Raw genomic sequence first — 22,476 nt, forward strand, 5'->3', positions numbered from 1 at the left:
AAAGCTATTTTGGCTTTATTGTAACTGCAACAATACTGCTGCTCAGCATAGAAGATATTGAAATCTGCCATTTGAAATATTGGCTACACAACATGAAATAAAAAGAAATCAGACTAAACAGAAACCTTTTTCCCCTTAACTATATAATTTAAGAAAACATTATGTGTATGTATAAATCTTAGTTCACACAATGGCTTATGTATTGGGCATGACTGGTCATGTATTATGACTGGGTAGGGCATGCCTGCTATAAATTTTAAAAAATAATATCTGATAGTAGAAAAATTAATAAATACATTTTTTAATAATATGTGAGTACTACAAAGATGTAAAAGATGGATGGAAAAGCTTATAGGACTAATCGGTGAATATAATGAGGTGGGGCTGATACATTCTTGAATGTTTTAGTGAATAAGATTAACGGCCCAAATTTAAAATGTCAAGGCCCAGAACGACATACAGACTTGCTTCCCCAGTCCTCATGATGGTGTGCTAATAATAGAAGTGCATATCTAGATATGTCGACAGCCAGTTAGATCCCTTATCTGAAAGGCTGAAAACTCAAAGGTTTGTTATGAAATTAGGTAGTGGGGTGATTATATACAGATTAGTATTTACCTGCAGATGTACACCAAGGGCAAAAAGAGCAAACAAAGATTATTTATCATTTGATAAAGAGGACCCAGATAGGAATACAACCCGTTTTCCCATGCAAAACACCTTCCAACGTCAACAAAAATAATTTTTAGGAAAAATTTTCTCTCATTTCTTTCTTTGTAGCTACACAGCCTTCTTCCTCATAATTAAATTACCTCACTCTTTGGCATTCGAGTCTCTTCACACCTAATCTTCAGTCTCTGCATCAAGAAGCCCATTCCATATATGCCTAAAACTTACCCAAATCATCATAAGACTTGAGCTTTATGCATAAGATAATTTTATTTCAAATGGCTGAAGATCGTTGTTGATTGCCTTGTCCTTGCACGTTGTAAACATGCATTTACAAAAGACCTAACTTCTTGTACAACCTTGGTGCTTGCTCTGCTGGTGTTCAAGTTCAGGTACATTTTAGGGGCACAACAAAAGCCCAGGCCATGCAAAGTTTCAGCTGTTTGATGTCTAAGGAGGCTGCCATGGACAGGTACCAGGCAAGCTGGGCAACAGAGCAGCTTAAGCCACAGAAGTCCTGGTGTGGCGTGGTATAACCTCAGCCCCGAGGAGACAACAGCTTTGAGGATGTGAACACTGCCCATTCACTCAGTGCAAGCTGGGACAGAAGCAAAGCATTTCTGGTCTTGACACTGGGTGGCACTGCTTGTGCCAGGATTCATTCAAATGCACCCGTTTGCATTTCAGAGAGGAACAAGAGATGCAGTAATGCCAGGGATACCATCAGAATAATTCCCTGAAAAGCTCCAGAGTCTTTCTAGCTTAAAAAAGTCTGGGCTGGTTTGCAAGCCAGTAGTTAAAACTATCCATTAATCCAAAGTTGCTTTACAATTAGTGTACTGCCTTAGTACATCACCAACTTTGCCATTGCCACTGTGATGCAGAACAGTGCATCAGTGCAACAGCCCCATGATTACAGCGAGACTGGAACAGGTTACAGCCAACTCTGGAAGAAGTGAGGAATTGTACCTTGGCTTTCCATGAGCACTCTACTCAATAAATCATTCTCCAGAACCTCTAAAAACACAAGGCAAGACGATAGTCTTGTGCACGAGCTTAAAAAATAACATAACTAGCACACAGCCCACAACTAATAACTACTGCAAGCAAAGTCTTTCCATCAGCATGCGGTATTAGGATTTGCCTGTTGCTAGATAGAAAGAACAGTAAACATACAGGAAATTAAATGTCACGATTCAGCTGAATTAAAACAAGAACTTTTGTCAGAAATCTGCAGACCAAGCATGAAAAGGGTGTGAATTTTCAAAGCATTTATTGTTGACCCAGCTGAGCTGCCATAAATCATGAAACAAGCCACAGCCAAGATCCTGCCTACGATAGCTTGGTCATGGGGCAGACTAGCATTGAACATGCCTTATTGACCAGGAAAAATAACCTTTAGGAAGAAAATACTTAAAGAAGGGTATTAGAAGGTTCACTTTCTACTGAGATAGTGATCAGGAAGGAATTTACCTCAGGGTGCTGAAAATGGGTGTGGGGAAAACTAGTTTGGGGCTTTATTTCCTCTTTGTTCTCTGGGTTTGTTTCATTCATTTGTTTATGAATTCTGAAACATCAGATATGGGTTTCTGCAGCAGGGGGAATAACAGAACTGGCCGTCAGTGGGCTGGTCAAGGTGAAAACAGAAGAATTACACAGTGTTTTCTGGCATGTCTTCCTGAAGGGGGTAACATCATCTCCCTCTTTTCCCTTTGTTGGGCAGGTATTATTTTTCAGGAATTAACTCAATTGGTCAGGCATGGGGAACAGCTCCTTACACTCGCAGATCGGCTTAATCCAGATCTCTTGCGTTTTTATTTGGTGAAAGACCCTAAAGATTAATCAATGCCCAGTGCATATGGACCATGGGAGTGGCTATAGCATAAGCCTTTTAGAAATCCAGACATCTGGATGAAGTGAGTACAGATTATCCTGAGTGGGTTATAGGCTCTCCACTCCTCTAATACAACAGCAGGATTTGGGTTAAAGTTGAGATTTTCTAGATATGATTTGTGTTTTTAATTTCACAAAGTAGTAGACTCTTCCTCAGTGTGCAGCAGAGCAGCCTGGGAGCAGTCAAGGCCCTGAAGAACAGCTTCATTTTACTTTGTTTCAAGCAAAATATTGCATTGTTCTGTCTCACTTTGAAATACAAGCCTCTAGGGCATACACTGAGCTAGTTTAAGCCAATGTCTCCACATCAGCTTCAAAACCTGACTTCTTGAAAAAAAGTTCAGTCTTTTCACTGCAGAGCATTGGTTTCAGCTGTCCTTCAATGAGATGAGGGACAGCAGAAAATGAGCTCTGACCTCATCTGAGCTAGTTCTGTGATTCTAGTCCTTGTCCTCCCACAATTCAAAGATTAGGTAGAGTAGTTTTAGATTAGGCAAGCAGTTTTATAACAGCCTGAAGGGAGTAGGGATAGTCCTGCATGCTCTTACCTTAATTGTCACCAGTGAACAGGAGAATAACTGTTTACAGTGCATCTCCCCCCCCAAAAGTGTTTACTACACATGAGATCCCTTGTTTCCTTCTAAGCAGTTCTGGACAGAGACGTATGCATGTGCTGTATAGCATATACATATATTGCTTTCAGTGCACCCAAGATGCACTGAACTGCCTGCAAATGCACTACGCAGATGGCCAGCACATGGGCGGTACGTCTATCATGTTCTGGAGACACTGGGCTTAATGTGCATGTGCAGTCTCTCTGCAGCAATCTCCTGACATGACCAAATTCCTCTTACCACCTGTTTAAAATTTCCAGGTGAAAATGAGAACATATTCAGGGATACCTGGGAGTTTGCTAGCCCCAAATGTGCTTCACATTGTTTCCAGAAGGAATTCTGTTGGTTCCTGTGCTGTACGGATCAAGCACTGCAAACGCCCACTCTACACCCACTCCCAGGGTGGTGGAGGCTTGAAAAACCTTGACAGAGTCCCAAGTCTGTGGTTTTGTGAGCCAAATGTTTCTGATGGAGTCATATATTCAGTTAGCAGAAGGCTCTGCGTGGCATCAGCCAAATCATTTAACTTCTTTACCCATCTGTTAAATGTATACCTACTACATCACAGAGGGCTGTATGGTTTAATTTAATTAATGTTTGCAACAGACTTTGAAAGCATTAGGATGAAGGTGCTAAACAAGGGCACAGCTTTTAGGCTCTAAGTGAGTTTTTGAGCTGATTATGGTTTCTATAAAGTTTAATTTTAGACAACTGTAACTATCAAGAGACTTGTCCCTGCTCACACAGGGAGGCCATAACTACTCTCTGCCCCAATCTTCCCAACATGTATGTGTGGATGTGGTATAGACTCCTCCCCTCTGCATAAAGAAATTTTAGATCAATAGTGATAATAATAACTTGTTCCAGAGATCCTTAGCAAATAAAACCCCGATATTTGGGAACAAGAATCTATTTAGGATTTAGAATCTCGCCAACCCCCAGAGCATTCTTTAAAAAATAGACTATAATCCTATCTCAAATGCCAAACAAAAATACCAATTAAATGTCATTTTCTTTAAAAATGAGGTGACCTTTTCTAGAAAAGGTGAAGCACTAAATTAAAAAAACCACCTTTAAAATAAAAAGGAACCAAAACAAAATAACCTCCTCTTACACACCACACTCCCAAGATGAAACAAATGCAAAGATTTAACTGTAGTTTCTGCATGCTCTGACAATACTCTAAACCCCATCTGACTGGTGCTACTCTCTAATGATAATTTTTAGACTCCGCTGAAGCCCTGGACTGGACACCAGAAAAGCCAGTACAGCACAGCAGAGGCATGCAGGGATCTGGTGTAAATTTACTTACTTAAAACCCACCTGTGGCATCATTGCTGAAGACTGCAGTCCAACCAGTATAACTCACTGGTTTTAATAGCACTTCCCTCTTCTTTTCCCCCATCATAAGCAAGCTACCCCTCATTAGATATGGAGATCACCTCAGACTTTCAGTCTGCATTTGAAAATAAAGATGGCTTTCTACTTTACAGCCATTTTATTATGTACCTTTCCAAACACACGGCAAAATGGTTTTATAAGCTCAGGAGTCCAATTTTCATTTGTTTAGCCGGCTGAATTCTAAAAGATACAGAAACACCTAAGCTCAAACACAGTTCGCTCTAGTAAGAGTGAAAGGATGTTTCTAATGTCATCAGAGGGGCAGCATCAAGGACTCAACATCCAGCACACTGAAGAGCAGTAGACTCCCACTCAAAACAGTTGCTGCATGTTCTCCCATGAACAGTTCTTTTGTAATGGCAATGTTTTACATTGTCTGGTTTGATGGAAAACATGTGTTATCATGTTATTACAATAAGCACAACAGGTCACGCAGTCACAGTAAGTATTTGTGCCTCTTATTCCCTGAATGCCCAATTCAGTTGCAAGCATTCCGCAAATCATTATAAAACCTGGCCTTTTCTTTCATTCTTTGGAATATTTTCCCCCGCTCTCTTCAGAGGGAGAGACCTAATGTCAGCAGTATAGTATTGCTTGCTAAATGAAAGAAGTTATGACACACTGTCACACTGGACAGGATGTAGACATACTTAATGGCTTACATTTAGCTTTAGAGTTACATGTGGTGTCTGATCACAATTCTGATGTTCTAATTTCTAATGCCAGAAAACCAGAATGACATTTTATATATACATGTGTTTTTATATATATGTTTGGAGGGGTGTGTGCATATATACACACATGCCAAGCAACAGCTTCGATTGTTTCAGTTACCATTATCTATTCCTGGTTATACATGGTGACCCAGAGAAGAAGGTGTACATGTCCCTGCCACTCCTGCCACTGAGAGATCCAGCCTTCTGCAAAGGAACCACTAAACGGTTCAGGAAATAGGGATTGCTCTGGGTTATAGGGATGCTCAGAGGACTGAGGCAAGATGCACAGCCTTTGACTTCTAAATTAGTGACGTGAATCATGTCTCAGCTGCAAATAATTTTCACCTGAGACCACTGCTTACTTAACAAAGATAACAGAGGAATATAATCCTTCTGCATTTGTAAGCAATTTTGTGTCTGAGCCCTGCACAACTGTAGTGCTACTTACTTCTATTAATGTGTAATGCTCATTGCACACTAACATACAGACTGCTGTCACTCTGTAGGTTTCCCGCTCTTCATATGTTCATGTTTCATCTCCAGGAGCTGTCTTTCTAATAACTTTCTTTTCAATGCATGCCCCAGGTACTTTGCCAAGAAAATGCAAGAAAGAACTGCTGGCAGTAAAACTACGAAACAGACCAAGTAAGCAGGAGCTGGAAGACAGGAATATTTTCCCAAGGAGGACAGATGAGGAAAGACAGGAAATCCGGCAGCAAATTGAAATGAAACTCTCAAAGTAAGTCTATCTAAGAACAGGGAGGAACCTCCATTTACAATTAAGCGTCCTCTGAGTGCTGTCAGATGAGACAGTCACCCACCCCCAAGTCCATTTCCTGCAGTGAATCACACACAGACTAATACAGCACATTTTTAACTGTCAATCAGCCACATGAAAAAAAACTTAAACCCCTCTTCAGTCAAGATTCTCTTGATTTCAATAGAAAACGAGACAGAAGTCAATGTGGGAGACAAAATTCTGCCAAATCTACCTGCATCTCCACTGACGTAATCAAGATTTTTATGTCCTCCAGAAAGGATAGTGCTTTAAAAAAAAAAATCATATAATTATTTATTACCCTGATTTTATTTTGTCAGCACTAGCTGAATGTGAGGATAAAGGCAACTGTTATAGCCACATATTTACTCGAACAAGGGAAAGCTGCTGTATGCACTGGTGGCTGTATTTCTGCTTTAAGGAAGAAGGAAGCAAGTTCAGCAGCATTGCCCTCACATGGGTAAGGTGTTTGTGTAAGTCCAGCTGCAGGGAAGCAGGGATGGTCTGGTTTTGATCAGTAACCAGGGCAACAGGATAGAGCTATGAAAGAAATAGCATTACTGTGGTGTGTAGCCTAAAGCAAAGATTTAAGGTAACTGTGAGGCTCAGACTGCATCATTTGGTTTTTGTGTGTGTTTTTTTTAAGAGCTACATTTGGATATCTGCAAACATGAATATTTTAGATGAGACAAAGTGGATTGTTAAATAATCTGTGCTGCGCCTGCCCACACTGGGACAGTAAGCACTGCTTGCCGCCAAAATGCTTGGAATTAAATTGAGAAACATGAATAGAAGTTCATTTTCAAGGCTTATTAAATATTAAATATCTCAAGCCTCTCCTGAAAGAAACATTTATTGATATTTAGACTAGCTCATTCATGTGTGTGCATTTGATTAAACTTTACCTCAGGGGACAGGGAATGAGAAGCACGCATATGGATCAGAGCACAAGTCTTAATGGACCAGAGTTTATGGAGGAAAACATCACTGCCATCACCACACTTGCCCTCAGCTAAGAAATGAGCTGCTGAGTGAACATAGATGAGATTTTGGGTGCACTTCATGATGCCCCTGCAACGTTGAGGATGGAATAATCACCTTCCTTCAGTCTCAGTGATTGCTGTTTATTCTTTGTAGCATGGTAGCACTTAACACCCAAAGGAGAACAGTGCATTGTGCCAGTGGCTGCACAAGACAGATCAGATGACAGTCCCTGTCACAAAAAACAAGTACAAGCCATACAAGTAGAAAAAATTACATTACAATTTACATTAAGTTCCAAGGGTTACAAGCAGAGCAAATCATAGATGTGCCACATTAATACCCATCGTCTTAGGAAGGAAAGTGCCATGGACCTTGAGCATGGCCTTGATCATCTTGACCTTGCAAGCTGTGTATTAATTTCAGGGAAATATTTCAAGCTGCACTCTGATATTGTTAATTCCAGTATTTTGGTCAGTCAATTGCTCGTGAAATGTCTTCATAGGTCAGGAGCCTAATTCTATGGCTCTAAAATACACAAAAAATGCTTTCCATCCCACTGCATCCCTAAAACCAAGATCAACCATCACAGAGTATTCACTGAGTGAGATTATCTCATATCCAGCCACATCTCATGTTGCTGAAATGGGCAGCAATAGAGAAGGTCACATCTTTTTTCAATACAACCTGACTTCTCTTAATGTGAAAGGTCTAATGGAATTGAAGCTTCAGGTGGTGTAACTACAGGCTTTATCCCCTTCTTTTCATTTACTATTTAGCTTGCTTAATAATGAGCCTAAAGAATTATTTTAAAGGAGTCATACCTAAAGTGAAGTGCTAGCACAAGGACTTAAAAAGGAAACTGCTGTATTGGTGAAGAAAAGGGCTGGAAAGGGTGAAGAAAAGCTACTAGAAGCTGGAAAACGTCCTGTCTATAGCTAAATGCAGTGAAGGAAGCCTCCATACTGTCTGCTGTGGTCTTATGGAGCAAACTGTAGTGCAGGCCGTTAGTCTCATTGGTAATGTCTAAAGCATGGCTAAAAGCCATCTTTGTTCCAAGTGCTAGAAGACAGGCTTTCATTTAGCTCCTTCCTCCTGGAACGTGGAAGATTCAGCGCATCTCAGGGAACAGATGGTGCAGAGATTGCTGGAATAGCCAGGAATGGCAAAACAGATTCGAAGCAATCTCCCACACAACTTCCAGCACATATGTGCACTGGCAGAGCTCAGCTCAGCTCTTAACTCATCCACCAGAATAGAACATGACCATGCAAACAAACTCAGGTGATGGATGCATGCAGGAAAATATTTACACCAGAAAAAGCAAGTACATGTCCCCAAAAAATATACCTAATAAAAATGGGTCCTGGTAAAGGCCAAAGAGTCAAAGCCCTAGAGATACCCCTCTGTAGTTTCTAACTAGGTCTCACCCCACAAAACCCAGACCACCCCAGAGTCACTGCTCAGAGCACAACCTGGCAGTACTGTGGAAACATGACCACACTGGGAAGAGTGAAATTCTTAGATAAGATTTTGAGGTCTTTACGTTCATTCATTTTACTGGTACTTGTGCAGCACAGTCTCTTTGTGACAACTTGGAAGTATATAGCTAAGGAACATACTGCTAAGCGTTCAGGTATGAAGTACTGACTGGGAAATGGGATCCAATAGAAATGTCTGTTCTCTGTATGATTTTGCTACTGCCTATGCAGGTAAGAGCATATTGCTGCTGCTGCTGTACTAGTAACACACTGATAACAGCAACGGGACTTGCTAGCTCAGTTATAAATCCACATATACCATCAGGCTATAGACCTGTACTTTAGCACAAAAGAATAATGTATGGGCAGATTAGTGAGTAGTTATTCGATGGCTGGCTGCATAAGAATGGCAGGTAAAAGGCAGTTGTTTTCAAGATCAATATTTTTCAGCACATTTGTAGGGGTTTGAAACTCTATAGCTGGCTAGCAAATTGCCTCAGTCCCACAGCTAACACAGCCTGGCTCTGTACTCTGGAGGGAAAGCTGTGCTGACATACATAATATGCAAAATATACCAAATAATAGCGTCTATGTAACTTCAAAAACGGGGAGACAAAAGAATAACAGTTTCTCAAAACCACTTTATTTTTTAAATGGTTCTGGTTGTCATACGTTTCAACAGTAGCTGTGAACTTGCTGAGAAAACCAACTCTCTACTACCACGCTGATGAGTGTTTATTCAGTCAAAGCCAAAATCCCTATTTTTCTTCACTTTCCCACTCATTCCATCTTAAAAGAGAGATTGAGGAATTCTGTTATACCTTTTGGGCCAGATTCTACTTTTACAGCAGTGCAGGTACACTGACTTCAGCTTTATTATTGACTGACAGCAGAGTCAGTAGAGATTCAAATATTCATTTATGTGCATTGTTGCTTTTGAAAAGCCTATTTCCCATATTTCGTGCTCCCAGCCAATTTAGTCTACCACTTGTTGCCGTGGAAACATGCACTTCTCCCTCCTCCTCCATCCAAAATGGCAGTATTCCATTTTCCCCAGATTTCCCTTTACAATAGCGTTTCTCTTACTCATTCATGCATCCCCAGTGCCCCAGGCCATGGTGCGCACTTGCAATATTCTACTGTGCATTAGGCAGCAGGGCTCCCAACAGGTCTTGGTTCCTCCTTATTATGTGTTCGGAGTGCAGATAATAAGGCCTCAATGGAATTCAGTGAATTGAGAGCTCTTTGTGTCAAGAGGCAGAAAAGACATTTGCAAGTACGATTATTTGCAATAACTGCTTTCTGCCTTACAGACTCACTTTGTTCTAGACAGGGTTTAAGCTGAAACCTGGGGGAGTGAAATAGTTGCTAGACTGAAGAGTGATGCAGGAAAAGGTTGTTTAATTAAATTTGGTATATGACTGTTTAGAAAGTTAATGTTTGAACTGCCTGGGTGGCTGGTACTTCTCAAGTATGCCTTGTATAACCACAGTTAAAGACATTCCATTATTACTTAATGTTTCAATGAAAACATGAATTCCTGGAAAGATTATACTTGTAATTTTCACTTCATGTTCTGTTTCACCTCCGTGGATATTTGCATAAGTAGACGTGATGCATTAAGCAGCACTTAAAAGATTATGGAGACAGCAATTCAGATATAGAAATGTGGGCATCAAAGGAGTCAGGAAGAATAACTTTTTGTGGACACAGAGCGGAACCAAAAACTCGAGCACCTAAAACTGATCTTCACCACATTGAAAATCTTGGCATGTGGATCATGCTGAGGCAAGGTTTCTTGGCAATGTAAAGTGAAAAGGAGGTAGCTTTATTCAGTACTTCACCACATCTGGAAATCTGTAGTTCTAGTGCTGCCCTGAGGTTCTTGGAAAGGCATTTTCAAGTTGACTTGCCCAGAAACTGCAGACGTAGCTAAATGCACACCCAGATTAGACCCTGGTTTGTACCTCAGCCTCATGTAACAGAGCGTGAAGTTCACAGTGCTGCTGGAGACAGAACAATACCAAGCAAACAGCACTTCAGATTTTCAGCCTAAAAGCATAAAGCGTGACAGTTCAACACAGAGCAATCACAAAGGAAAATTTTATCTATTGATGAAAGAAAAGCTGTGCCCTGTTTCCCAAGAACAGCATGTGCAGTACCACTTCCTTGCAGAAATGTCTCAGTGCGGTTTTGCTCACTGAAAAGGCATTGGCAGTCCAGACCGAGAGATACAGTGGGAAACTGGGCAGAATCCACAGAACTTTGGGGAACATCTTATTTGAATTTGAAACAAAAAGGGGATGTGGGTGTGTGTGTACAAACTACTAGTAGCCCTAATGCAGAAATTAACTAGATAATGAACTGAGCCCAGTTAAGACACTAGCCTAAATTCACCTGGAGATTATCAAGGTTTTTTGATGAACCGTGCTCAAGCTCCCACTCCCTGAACTAGAAATCAGGTAACTGCCCTAATTTCAGAAGGCTGGGAAGACTTGACACAGATTTATTCCAGAGACAGAAAGGCAGTGGCAGGCACAAAGAAAAGATCAGCTGTCACTGCTAATTAGCTGTGTAAAATTTAATGCCTTTCATTCTTATTTGGCAAGAATCATCCAGGTAACCTTGTCACTGATGCTAAAAATAACCCCAGTGAGTGCAGCGTGGGCGTCTGTGAAAGCCTCAGCTCCTCACATGAGACAGGAGCTATATATAGAGCTACAATTTAAATCTGTGGGCGTGTGTGTAAGGCAAGGGAGTTTCTCCTTCTCCTTGCTCTGCACTAGACAGCAAGATAAGATGCTGGCAGCAGGGACCAGCTGGGGGGTTGCTGTTGGAGATTTGCACATGGCTGCAGTATTTTATTAACAGCTTGCACAGTGCCCGAGTGCTTTTTAAACCTGGTGCTGTGTGAGGATTTGGGATTTTTTTAATGTTTTGTCCCTTTTCCATTACAGGCTCAGCTTTTCAGGCCACAGAAAAGAAAAATATTGTGGGAGATAGAGGGGAAGGATTGCAAGAATGGGGGAGGTGCAAGTGATAGCTGAGATTTTTTGGAGCCGACTCCAGGATTTAGATGTCCGGATCCCATAGGCATTAATATTCCCTATGCCCTTCCTTGGTGTCAGGCAGTGACACACAGTTGGAAACCCTGTTATGTACCCACTGACAGACAGCACTGGCCTTACAGTCAAGGGGGCTAAGGTTTAGTGTCTGCTGCCAGAGTTACTCTGAGAGTCTTCAAGGATAAAAATCAGGAGGAAAGGGAGAAAGCTAAAGTTTTGTTAACGTCTCCAAGCAGTAGTCAGTTTAGCCTCCTGTTTACAGAGCTTTTCAGGTCCAAGGCAGCTGCAGTGCAGCACAAATATATGTATTAGAAGAGGTTCAAGTACATCTGTACATACCATACCTTGACTACCCTGTCCCTTTCTCTTAAGGACTGAAGAGCTCTTGAGAAAGGTAGCCTTTGCTCCCTTTCAGGTATTACTCTTGCAAAAAGAGAATGAACTTCACTAACATGAAACCCTGGTCAGCAAGTAACAAACCAAACTGCCCTGGGTGTGTGATCATAACAGACCTGCTGGGCTGAAGCTCTTTAACCAGAGGTACTTGCTTGCTTCAGGAATGAAGCACAGTGCATGCACAATTAATTATGGAGCACCCTATCAGCTCTGGGCAAGAGCCATGATCTGCAGCTGAACCAGAAAGAGCAATTTGCTGTCTCAGACGAGCCCACAGCATGTTTGGCAAGAATTTTTGCACACACTAATTCATTTATAAAGGGTTGCAACACAGAGGACTTAGTCCTGTGTATTAGTTTTTGATTTGAACAACATGCACATGACTCAAAGCTGCTCTCAGTGCAGGTTTGTATCACTAAGGTTTCAGCATGCACCTCCTGTTGAAAACGTTGGGTATTACTTTGTGCAAACATGGGGAAGTGTCATTGCAGAGGGCAGTTACTTTTGACCAGGGACAAGAAGTTTTCACAGGTCTGGGGCACAGCTGATGAGAGATTGTCTTCTGGGAAGACACTAATTCCTCACACTGCTCTATTCTACTTCCCTGGCTCCAGTGCTGGGAATTCATAATCAAACATGTTTTCCACAGCACAGTGAATGCAAGGGCAGCAGGTCACTGCACAGCAGGGAAGGGAAGAGCAGAGCAGCAGGTGTGAACACAGAGAGGAATATCCAGGACCTTTTCTGGGACACAGAGTCAATTCCTGGAATAGGTCTTCTGGCATAACTGGCACATGTGAAACTAGAAATAAAAAAAAATAAAATAAAAAAAAAATAAAAAAAAAATCAAGGTTCAGAAAGCTATAATGTATCATAAGGGAGCTTAATTATGTAAATAAACTTGCAGGAAAACTGCTAAAGCAAGTGTAATTAAATAAGGAAAAAACATTTTAAAGAAGAAAATAGTGCATTTGTTTTGCCCTGCCAAACTGCCTACAAATAGCATTGTGTGTTCAGGCTCAGATCCTCTCTTGGAAATTAGGCATCTACACACGCCTGAAGATCTGGGCCCTAGGCCTGTAAAGTGACAAGCAGTCATAAACCAAAATGGAAATCCGCAGAAAGCCAATAACGCTCTGTAATGCCTTACCTTACATTGGATTATGATTCAGGTCCTTAAGCTAGTTTGGCTCTGCAGCACAAGTAATTACAGAAAGAAATTACTTTAATTTAATTTGCAGAGCTTAATCGATACGGACCAAAGTAAGCTGCTCTGGTTGTCACAGCCATTTGTGCTGTTTTATGACAAAACCCTGACCAGAACAAGGTGCTGTAGCAGTTGCAAGCTACTGATAACTCAAGGGTTGAGCATGGATTCAGGCATGCGAGCTACTGATAACTCAAGAGTTGAGCATGGATTCAGGCATTCATGGTGGCAGCCCTCACCGTTTGTGGGGATGGTCGCTGTGTTACTGAGATTATTTAGGATTAGTTTTTTTGGTTTAGACCTGTTAATTAAATTCAGGAAAAAAGTTTTATGCACTTAAAGCCAAGCACTTACACACTGTCCATCCTATCTTGCTTCTGTTTCAACTACAGTGAAGTATCTGGAAGACTATGAACTGGTATAAGCAAAATCTCAGCCAGAAAGGGGTTTGGCTACATGTTTTTCCGTTTCAATGTACCAGTTTCAAACTTGCCATTGAAAGCATGTAAGAACCAAGGAGAGAGAGGGGTAGTTCTGGTGTTGTGTTGGTTCTCCTCCTCGTCCTCCTTTTAAACCTAACCAAATCTATATGCAGACTGGCTATAAATAAGTTTCACCATAACTGTTGCTGTGAATTGCCTGCAGAATACTTAAGTGGATAGAATTCACTTCTCCCACAAAATTTGTAGTGTGGCTTTTAGTTTGGGGAAGGGAAGAGACAAAGCTTTCCTACTGGTGGTGTCACATTTGCACACACCATACCTGGAGGGCATGTGGCTAGTACCACAGCAGTACATTATCACTGATTTATGGGGCAGTGTTGTCAGATGAGTCATCTGCACCTTTTAAACATGTTTTTGGACTCTCCTAAAAACTGGCTCACCACATGTGATCCAAGGAAACTGCAATTCATACAGTTACTACAGTTTCCTCCTCCTGCGGCTCTGAGCACAACTTCTATAACCTGGTTCATTCAAGATCTTAATTCCTCTCAGGAATCAGAAGCTTGGGCTTGCTGCTTTCATATAGAAAAACTGTCAGTCTAGCACAGTTTCCACCTTTTTGAAATAACCTTAGAGAAGATGAGAGGGGTGAAAAATGAAGGAAATAAATATTTAGAAACTTGGGGGGGGGGGGATGACACAGGTCAGAACAGAAGGTCATTGTTTTTAATCAAACACTATTTAATAAATATTGTACAGTCATATCATATCAATTATTAAAATCTAGTTCTAGCTAAATCTTTTTGATTCCATTGCCTGTGCCCACCTTGCAAGCTGCAGCTGTATAATCAGGTCTTGTGGGGGTTTTCCTGTTTGTTTGTGTAGCTTGGGAGTTACTTGGGTCAAACAGAGCACCACAAGTTTCCGCCAGTATCTGTTTTTCAGGATAATTAACTCATCCAAGTGGCCAGCACACTTCCTTGACCTCTCCAGACTCTGGAGAGGTTTTTTTTCCCCTGGAAAGCACTCTCATTTTCTATCTTTTTCTTTAGCTGTCACATGTAACATGCTAAAAGACAAAAAAGGAGCCCCAGATTTATCAATCCGTGCTCAAGTATTTGTCCTGTGATATGAAAAAGAAACAGATAACACCTTTGGAGGTTGAGGACCTTCTTCTCTTGAAAAGTCTACTTATGCAGAGAACTGTATCAAGGCAACTAGGAAACACACCTGCTCGAGGAACTGGCATGTTGGTAAAAATCTGATTCTTAAATCACATAAGAAACAGGTTACTTCAATCTAGTTAGTCCATTGCTGTACAAAAATGTGACAGTTATTTTGTTTTATTAAAATTACACAAAATACTACTTGGCCAAGAGACAAACACCAGAATAAAAACATGAGTGCCTCACTGTTGAAAAAAAAAGCCCTCAAAATCAGGACTACATGACTCACAGATGAACAACCATTGTCATTTGCTTGAGATGATCATATTCATTAAGCAAATTAAATTCTGAATGAATTAATACTTCATTAGTTTTTCAGAAAGCATGTAAAAAAATAAAAAGCCAGGATCTCACAACAGTCTCTCCAGATAGCAGCTGGTGTATTGCAAAGAGATCAGGCTAATTTGAGGGTTTCTGCAAAAGCCATATTCTGGCCAGGCTACACTGCAGCCTTATTATTATAATTATCACAGGGAGTGGCTACAGTACTTCCAAATACCACCCAATAGGGGAAAAACCCTCCTTCTCAAGAAAAGGTTAAACAAACCAGTACTAATGTGGTAAGGAAAGTTGTATTTATAGGCATCATGCAATTAAGTTTAAAGAAGTCTTTCTGCAGCCTGTTTACAACATAAAACTAAAAGGTAACAGAGAATGATAGGTATGGGGAAATACCAAGCTTAGATCTACAAGGACGATCGGAGCAGGAAGCTGAGGCTTAGCAGGGACTTTCTGGTGGACTAGAGGGCCAGCACTCAAGTGCAGCATTACCCGTGACTTGCTGTGCATCAGCTGCAAAGGAAAAAAAAACATACTACAAAAGCCTAGAAAACCAGTGTATGATGGCGGTCATTTGCTGAGAGTCAAGGCCTGTTCTAGCTTTGATGAAGTCACTGCCACCCTACATTGCTCTGCTTAGCTAACCCGTATCCTAGCAGTCCCTCAGACAGAAAGCAACTCTAAGGAGACAAAGACGTGGTAAAATTGAATCCTTTCCCAAGAACATGGAGACCTCGTAAAGGTTTGCTGTTACAGCCTTGCACTTTGACAGTAAAAGACAGTGTATGTTGTACCAGAACAAATCATAGCAGTAATGTCAAAACTTAAATGCTCAGGTCAATAGGAAATGTTACATAATTAAATTCTTACATTTTGTTCAATCAAGGAACCCAGATTTCCAAAGCCCAGAACTTTCTGTCCTGCCTGAAATTTGCCAGCAAACTCTATTTGGCTATACACCACCATAGCTAAACACAGGATCCTAAACAGAACTAAAAAGGGTCCCAAAAAGCTTTGGGGGATAGCAGACAGAATATGAGGATGACATTTTAAAATTCATATCCTCTCTGCATTTTCATGTTGGTTAGCCTGTCTGTAATGCTCAGTGTCACGCTTTGTGGCATCAAGTGACAAGTCATACTGCTCACACAGCCCAATTTAAAAACAAAGAAAAACAGAATCACTAAAATACCATTTCCAGTGGGAAGTGAATAAATCCCTGGAGGGTCTGCAAGTCTGGTTTTCCAGACAACACACTTTGGCACATTTTCCTATTCTATACAATAGAGATACCCATATAGACCAGCTTTGCAGAGCACTGCGAGATCTGCTGGTGAAATAACTACAAAATAGAAGATTATTCCTGTCCTCATGACCAGGGGACTCACACTCTGTAATTTACAGAGTGCTCAGGCCACATCTTTGAGTTTGCAGTGGAATTTCTCATTTCACTCTGCATGCTGGTAGCAGGAACACTCTGCACTGAAAATCAACAGCTAACCTCAAGAGAAATTTTGAAAAAAGCAAAAGATTAAAATAAAATAAATGGGAATGCAGTAAAGAGGCAGGAGTCAGAGCATGCTGTGGGCAAAGGCTGCGTGGCTCTGGCCAGCCTTGGTTAATAACAACACGAGGGCAAGCTGTTGGTCTAGCTCTGTGCTGAAAAATGCTGGGCTAACAATAGCGTGCACGAGAGAAACAGAAAATAGCACAACAGATGGTGATACGCTATCTGAAGGCAGGGATATCCCATCCTTTTGGAGATGCTGTGTGGGTGAGTGACAGGCGAGAATTAGAAAGTACTTGCATTGCCAGGGAGAGCGTTCCCAGAGAGATTCCTGCAATTTGATAGCAGGTGTGCAGTCATACATATGGTCCCAGCAGGGACTGTCTATCCCAGAAGCATTTGCAACTTTAGGAATCACTATCATTTAGGTTTTTTCTTTAGGGCAAAGCCAAGAGAGCACTGCATTTTCCTTGATTTACTTCAGTAATTAAGAAAGCTGTCCCTTGGCATAAAGCCTGACATTACCACCAGTTTGCAGAATGCAACAGCATGCCCTTTCCTGCTAGGGTTTGAAGCTGCTGGGTTAGTACGCTCACACAGCTTGATACCACCAGCTCTGGGGTAAATCTAAATCCTTGCTGTTGCTTTATGCAACACCTTGCAACGGCGAATATGCCTGCAGATGTTTATTGTCACTTCAGAGACTTTGCAGGTTGCCACCAAAGGGTCCTTCATATACAAATACAGGTTACAGGGAACAGAAACGTATATTCTCCAGAGCTCACATTGCATGAGGAAATTCTCAGCAGCTTGTATCCATGGCAAGAATGGCCATTCGCAAATCATTTTGCATTAAATGAGGGGGTGGAGGAGAATTTACATACAGTCAGCAGAGGCAGGCTGACAAGCTATGCATACCAATATTTCTTTGTCTGCTCTCTGCAAATCCAGCTGTGGTTTCTTCCAGTGACCCAAATCCCACAGTTGTACATTGCAGTGGCATCTGTTGGTAGGGGCAACTGTTTATAGGTTAAGCGGACAGTATTGCAGGATCTTAATGCTAGCTGTGCAACAGTGAGCATCCTAGCTGAATTCAGGACATTTTGGGACACTTCCATCCATGTACAATATTTCTACTTGATGGACTCTGAAACGTAGCTAGTGCAACAGTCCAGACTGACATGTCTTTCTGTCCTCCTGTCCCTGTTCCCTCTGACTGCAGTGGGCTGAAATTGCGTTCCTGGCTGCCCAGCAAGTTGAGTCATGAGCCTACAGACACTTCATATCTTGCAGGGCTCAGGGGTGGCCCAACCTTAGTCTCCCTGGAGGAGATTGATCACAAGCATTATATTAGGCATTGTTTATACAGTGAAGTTAAAACCTAACTTATTTTTTTCTTTTTGTACATATCATTACCTAGTAAGCACCCAATATGCAACTGTTTTACTAGGAGTATTGGGAAGTCTCTGTAAAGTGGCAGTCCCCACCACTGGAATAAGATTTGCTTCTGGTCTACTAGTGACTGACTTTCAGACTCCCTACTGTTGCTCAAGCAGTGGCAGATGTCTTTATTTAAATAATATAATGGTAATACACACATAATGGGATAGAACTAAAACCCTGGGATTTGTACGATTCCTTTTGTTTGCTTGTCCTGAAACATCAAACCCACAATGTTCTCAATTTGCCCAAATCTGAGATATAACATTGCTTTTTTTTTTTAATTCTGTGGGAACACAGGGCTCCAGGGTTTTACTCCTGCATTAAAAAAAAAATAAATCTATTGCTTTGCAATGAAACATTTTTCACCATTTTCAGTGACCTGCACAGTGTGACCCAGATCATAACCAGCATGTGGTTTCAGTTGGAAGACCCTTCAACATACATTTTAATACACAGCCTTGAGCCCTCATCAGCCTTCAGCAGAAGAGTTGCACTAGGAGTCTGCACCACTTGCACTGTTACTTGAAGAGCATGTTCTTTCAGCAGTTTTTCTTGCTGAGCTATTTTTAGCTTGAATGTATTCCCCAAACCAGTTCTTTGCCCAGCTGCGAGGCAAAGCAGAAGCAAGAGCAAGCAGTAGTGCTGCTCACGCTGACATCGCTACCAAAAGAAACACTCATCAAACTACAGACTCAGAGCATGTCTTTGGCTGAATAATCAGTTGTACTTTTGACACCCTAATGACTAAATACTGTAATTCTATTACAAACAGGACAGATCCACTATCTAGCAGTTCTGTTAAACCACAGAGTGGGGGAGCAGATGGAAGGGAGAGGAGAATGCTCCTGTTCCAAAATAAGCAGCTATTACATTTACACCCTAATGTAGGCACGTTAGTTCTTGTATATTAACTAATAGCTCACGTGAAAATGAAAACCTTATGTCATGTCAGTCCTGGAACGTGCCACAACATCCTTCAAGAGTCCTTAACTGCATGTTGAGAGAGGTATGAAAGCAAAAGCCTTCTGAAAGTGGTGGAAGGATACTCAGTATCTTCACTGAACTTTGCAGCAGGCCCTTGAACTGAGAGACAGGCTCTGGTTTCCAGCTGTGTCTGGCCTGTCTTCCTCACACATTGAGAAAACTATGAAACCAAAGGTCAAATGCAGTGAGGCTTTCACAGGTGGTGAAAGCAGTGATTACAGTAAAGCCTTCTCCATCTGAATCCTGTCACGTAATTAGATTCTGGCTCTGTTGGTCTATTTCAGCTCACATGGTGCTTATCACTAAGTGACACTATGCAATAGCAAACCTGTCACAAGGATGTAGGTTGTTCAGGGACAGTGGGTTATGACACAAGGGTCACGCTGGGCAAGTATGTAGTTTTTATTCCAATTGAAATCTGAACTCCTCATTGCAGGGCTTATATCATAGAAGTTATAATGATGGACAACTGTAATTGCCTGGGAGATGAGTGACAACACAATTAACTGAACTCTTGCTGATTTGCAGCCTTGAAAATCCAGACTGAACTGAAGGCCAAACAAATGAATAAGATATGCAATTAAGGCAACATATACAGCCTCTGCATTTATCCAGTATCATCTACTGGACACCCAAGGCAGTTTTCTTATTTGCATGCAAAAAGTAGTTTATGAAGGAACATAGACACAAATATTGGGCAATTTTAAAGCAGTAAAGTTTTTGCATGCAACTTGCAGAATCTGCCATACCAACTCACTGTTTTTGTACTACTCTTTAGCCTCCTAGTATCAGAGAAAAACAGCAGCTACTCTTACCCTGTTATGGGAAATGCTGGCATGTCACTCAGCCACCACTTTTTACATGCTCCAGAATTACCTTGGGGTAAAAACAAGTTTGTGTCTCAGTGTCTGCCTTCTAATTTTGTACAGACAGTAACAGGCAAGTCCCTCCTACCAAGGATTTACTACTACCCATAATTGTACATTGTAAGCGGTACTGCACTGCCACAGTGAAGTGCGTGGGCGACTCAAAGCCCTGGCACACATCTTCTTCACAGCTACTTATAGGAAGGATGAAAATAAACTTCTTCTTGAATTGAACATGATGTTCTGGGAATAGAGATGCCAATTTAAAAGGCAGAGCCTTTGCCTCCTGATGGGCAGCAGACACAAGCTGCTTTACGAGGACCAAGCACAGGGCACTCCCCTTTCTCCTCCCTTTGCCTGGACCTCTTCTCTGAGAGGGATCCTCCCCACCAACCCCCTTCCCAATTCTGTCTGCAAAACTACCTGTCACAAGAGACAATCAATACAATTGCTGCTGGCTACAGCTCACTTACTGAAGGCTGGATTGATTGCTTACTTGTCAGTACAGACTCCACAGGCACATGCACGTGTCCAATTCTACCCAGCCTACCCCTCCCTTTATAGAAGATTATCAGAATCACATGGATCTAACTAAGAGCAGAAACAGGATTCCAAAGTATGTCTTTTGGCTTGAGCTACAAATTCGAGAGAAATCCAGTTTTATGACAATCATACATGCAGATACTGTGCAACAGACTCTATGCAAAAATATATTTGGGAAACAAAGAAACACATTTTTGGGACAGATAAGAAACCCCATGAACCCAGAACGTGAGCTTTTTTGCATTGGACTCTGCTGAACACTTGCTAGGGTCTGCCAGGCAGGTGAGACTGCAGGCTAGTAAGAAGAGCTAGAAAGCAAGGACTGTCTGGGCTGTGGGAAGTCAGCATAGCCCCATACACATACAGATGGGTTGCACCTGCTCCAAATTTGTCTCTCATCAGCTATTCTGTGCCCCTACCTGCAAGCCTGTAGCTTGCTGTGGCTTTGCTGAGATGCAGTTCCCACAACGGACAAAGCAGACACTGCTAAGGTTAACTATGAGGACAGAGAACTTGGCAGCATCTCCTGCTTGTAGGACGTATTGATGCATTGCCATCTGACAGCAGACCCTGAGATCTTAGTGACACGCAAATCCTCAGACTGCTGAGGATTCAGTCACCTGTAACAGTCCAATACTGTCAACCTTGGTGTAATGCTGGTCCCAAGACATTAATTCCCATGAATGTGAAGGAGACAATCTGATTGTGTGAAGTAAATATCGATCTGTTGAACAGCAGTCACAGGCACATGTGAGAGTTGTTGGGCTCATGAACATGTGAGTTTGCTCCAGAGGGGACAAGCAATTAGTGGTTTTCCCCTTGAAGCCAACTCCAGCATCTGCACTTGTGCATGCATCGAACACATTAGTTAGCAGGACCTCAAACTGGACTCTCGTGGTGGAGAGCTGCAACCCACTCCACCAGACCAGCCAACAGAGACTTCCTCACCCACTGGGTGGGTAGGGGCAGTACTCATTATCTCCCTGGGCAGCCTGTTTTGCTACAATTATACAGTGCACATGTACATTAAGGGAAACAGCCAGACACGCACAGATTTATTGCCCCTCTCACAGCCAGCATGGAGCACTCATGACCATCACAGGATTCCCATGTGCACATTGCACAGAGAAAACAACTATCTTGAGGCCACGTGCAGACTCTCGGCACCCGAGGTACTTGGAGACCAAGAGCACACATGGCCATAACTGCAGGGTGTTCTTGGGGCATACCATTGGTGACTGGGCTAACCTGCAATGACCTGGTCCTCTCACCCTCAGGAGTAACACTGCAGAGGACATGGGAGCAGGCACAGTCTTTGGCTTCTAAGAGATGGCAATATATAAATTTATCCAAGTATCTTCCTGAGCCTAAATTACTGGAGAAAACATTCTAAAGGCAATCTGAAAACACCCCCAGAACACTCCCCAAACTTCAAACAGCTGAAGAACACCTGGTGCTTGAAGGTTTATGCTTGCTTTGAACAACAATAACACAAAAACTTTGGTATGTTTCTGAACTTAAGAAATAGTTCTCCATGTAGTGTTGTGTTATTCCCCCCTCCCCCCAACTTATGGTGACTGCTTTAGCATTATAAGAAAACAATCAGATTTTGGTCTCTATCTAAACTTGGAGCATCACTGACACATACACAGCAAACTCTATCTGAAATGCACCCAAACGTCATTTACAGAGAAGAAACACGGTGCCTCCAGGTCTGCTCAGTTTTCCTGAGGCAGCTGCAGTTGCCTCAACTGAGGCACTGCCAGTTCAGCTCCGCTTACTTCTGCTCTGGGCATCCTTTGGTTTAAGCTAATGAGGAAGCAAATACCTGGAGTAGATAGATGCTCTTAACATGAGACCATGGCAATATCAATGACAGTCAATGCATCTACATCACAGGGGATCTGGACAGAGATAAGACTTGCCTGCGAGTTACTTGAGAGATTTCAAGAAAGTTTCAAGACCCTTCCAAAAATGGCTGGCT

The 22,476-nt window shown here is 41.9% G+C and overlaps 1 protein-coding gene across 4 annotated transcripts in view; it reads left to right on the top strand.

Annotated features, from left to right (window-relative positions):
- PHACTR3 (phosphatase and actin regulator 3) overlaps positions 1 to 22,476 on the top strand; it is a 116,576-nt gene that overhangs the window by 79,866 nt on the left and 14,234 nt on the right. For all 4 annotated transcript variants that reach the window (XM_049816544.1, XM_049816545.1, XM_049816547.1 and 1 more), the window contains exon 8: positions 5,879 to 6,032. In XM_049816544.1, coding sequence (XP_049672501.1) covers positions 5,879 to 6,032 — 154 coding nt within the window. The remainder of the gene's footprint in view (positions 1 to 5,878; positions 6,033 to 22,476) is intronic.

Source organism: Accipiter gentilis, chromosome 14, assembly GCF_929443795.1.
Source record: "Accipiter gentilis chromosome 14, bAccGen1.1, whole genome shotgun sequence".
Lineage (NCBI taxonomy): Eukaryota > Metazoa > Chordata > Aves > Accipitriformes > Accipitridae > Astur > Astur gentilis.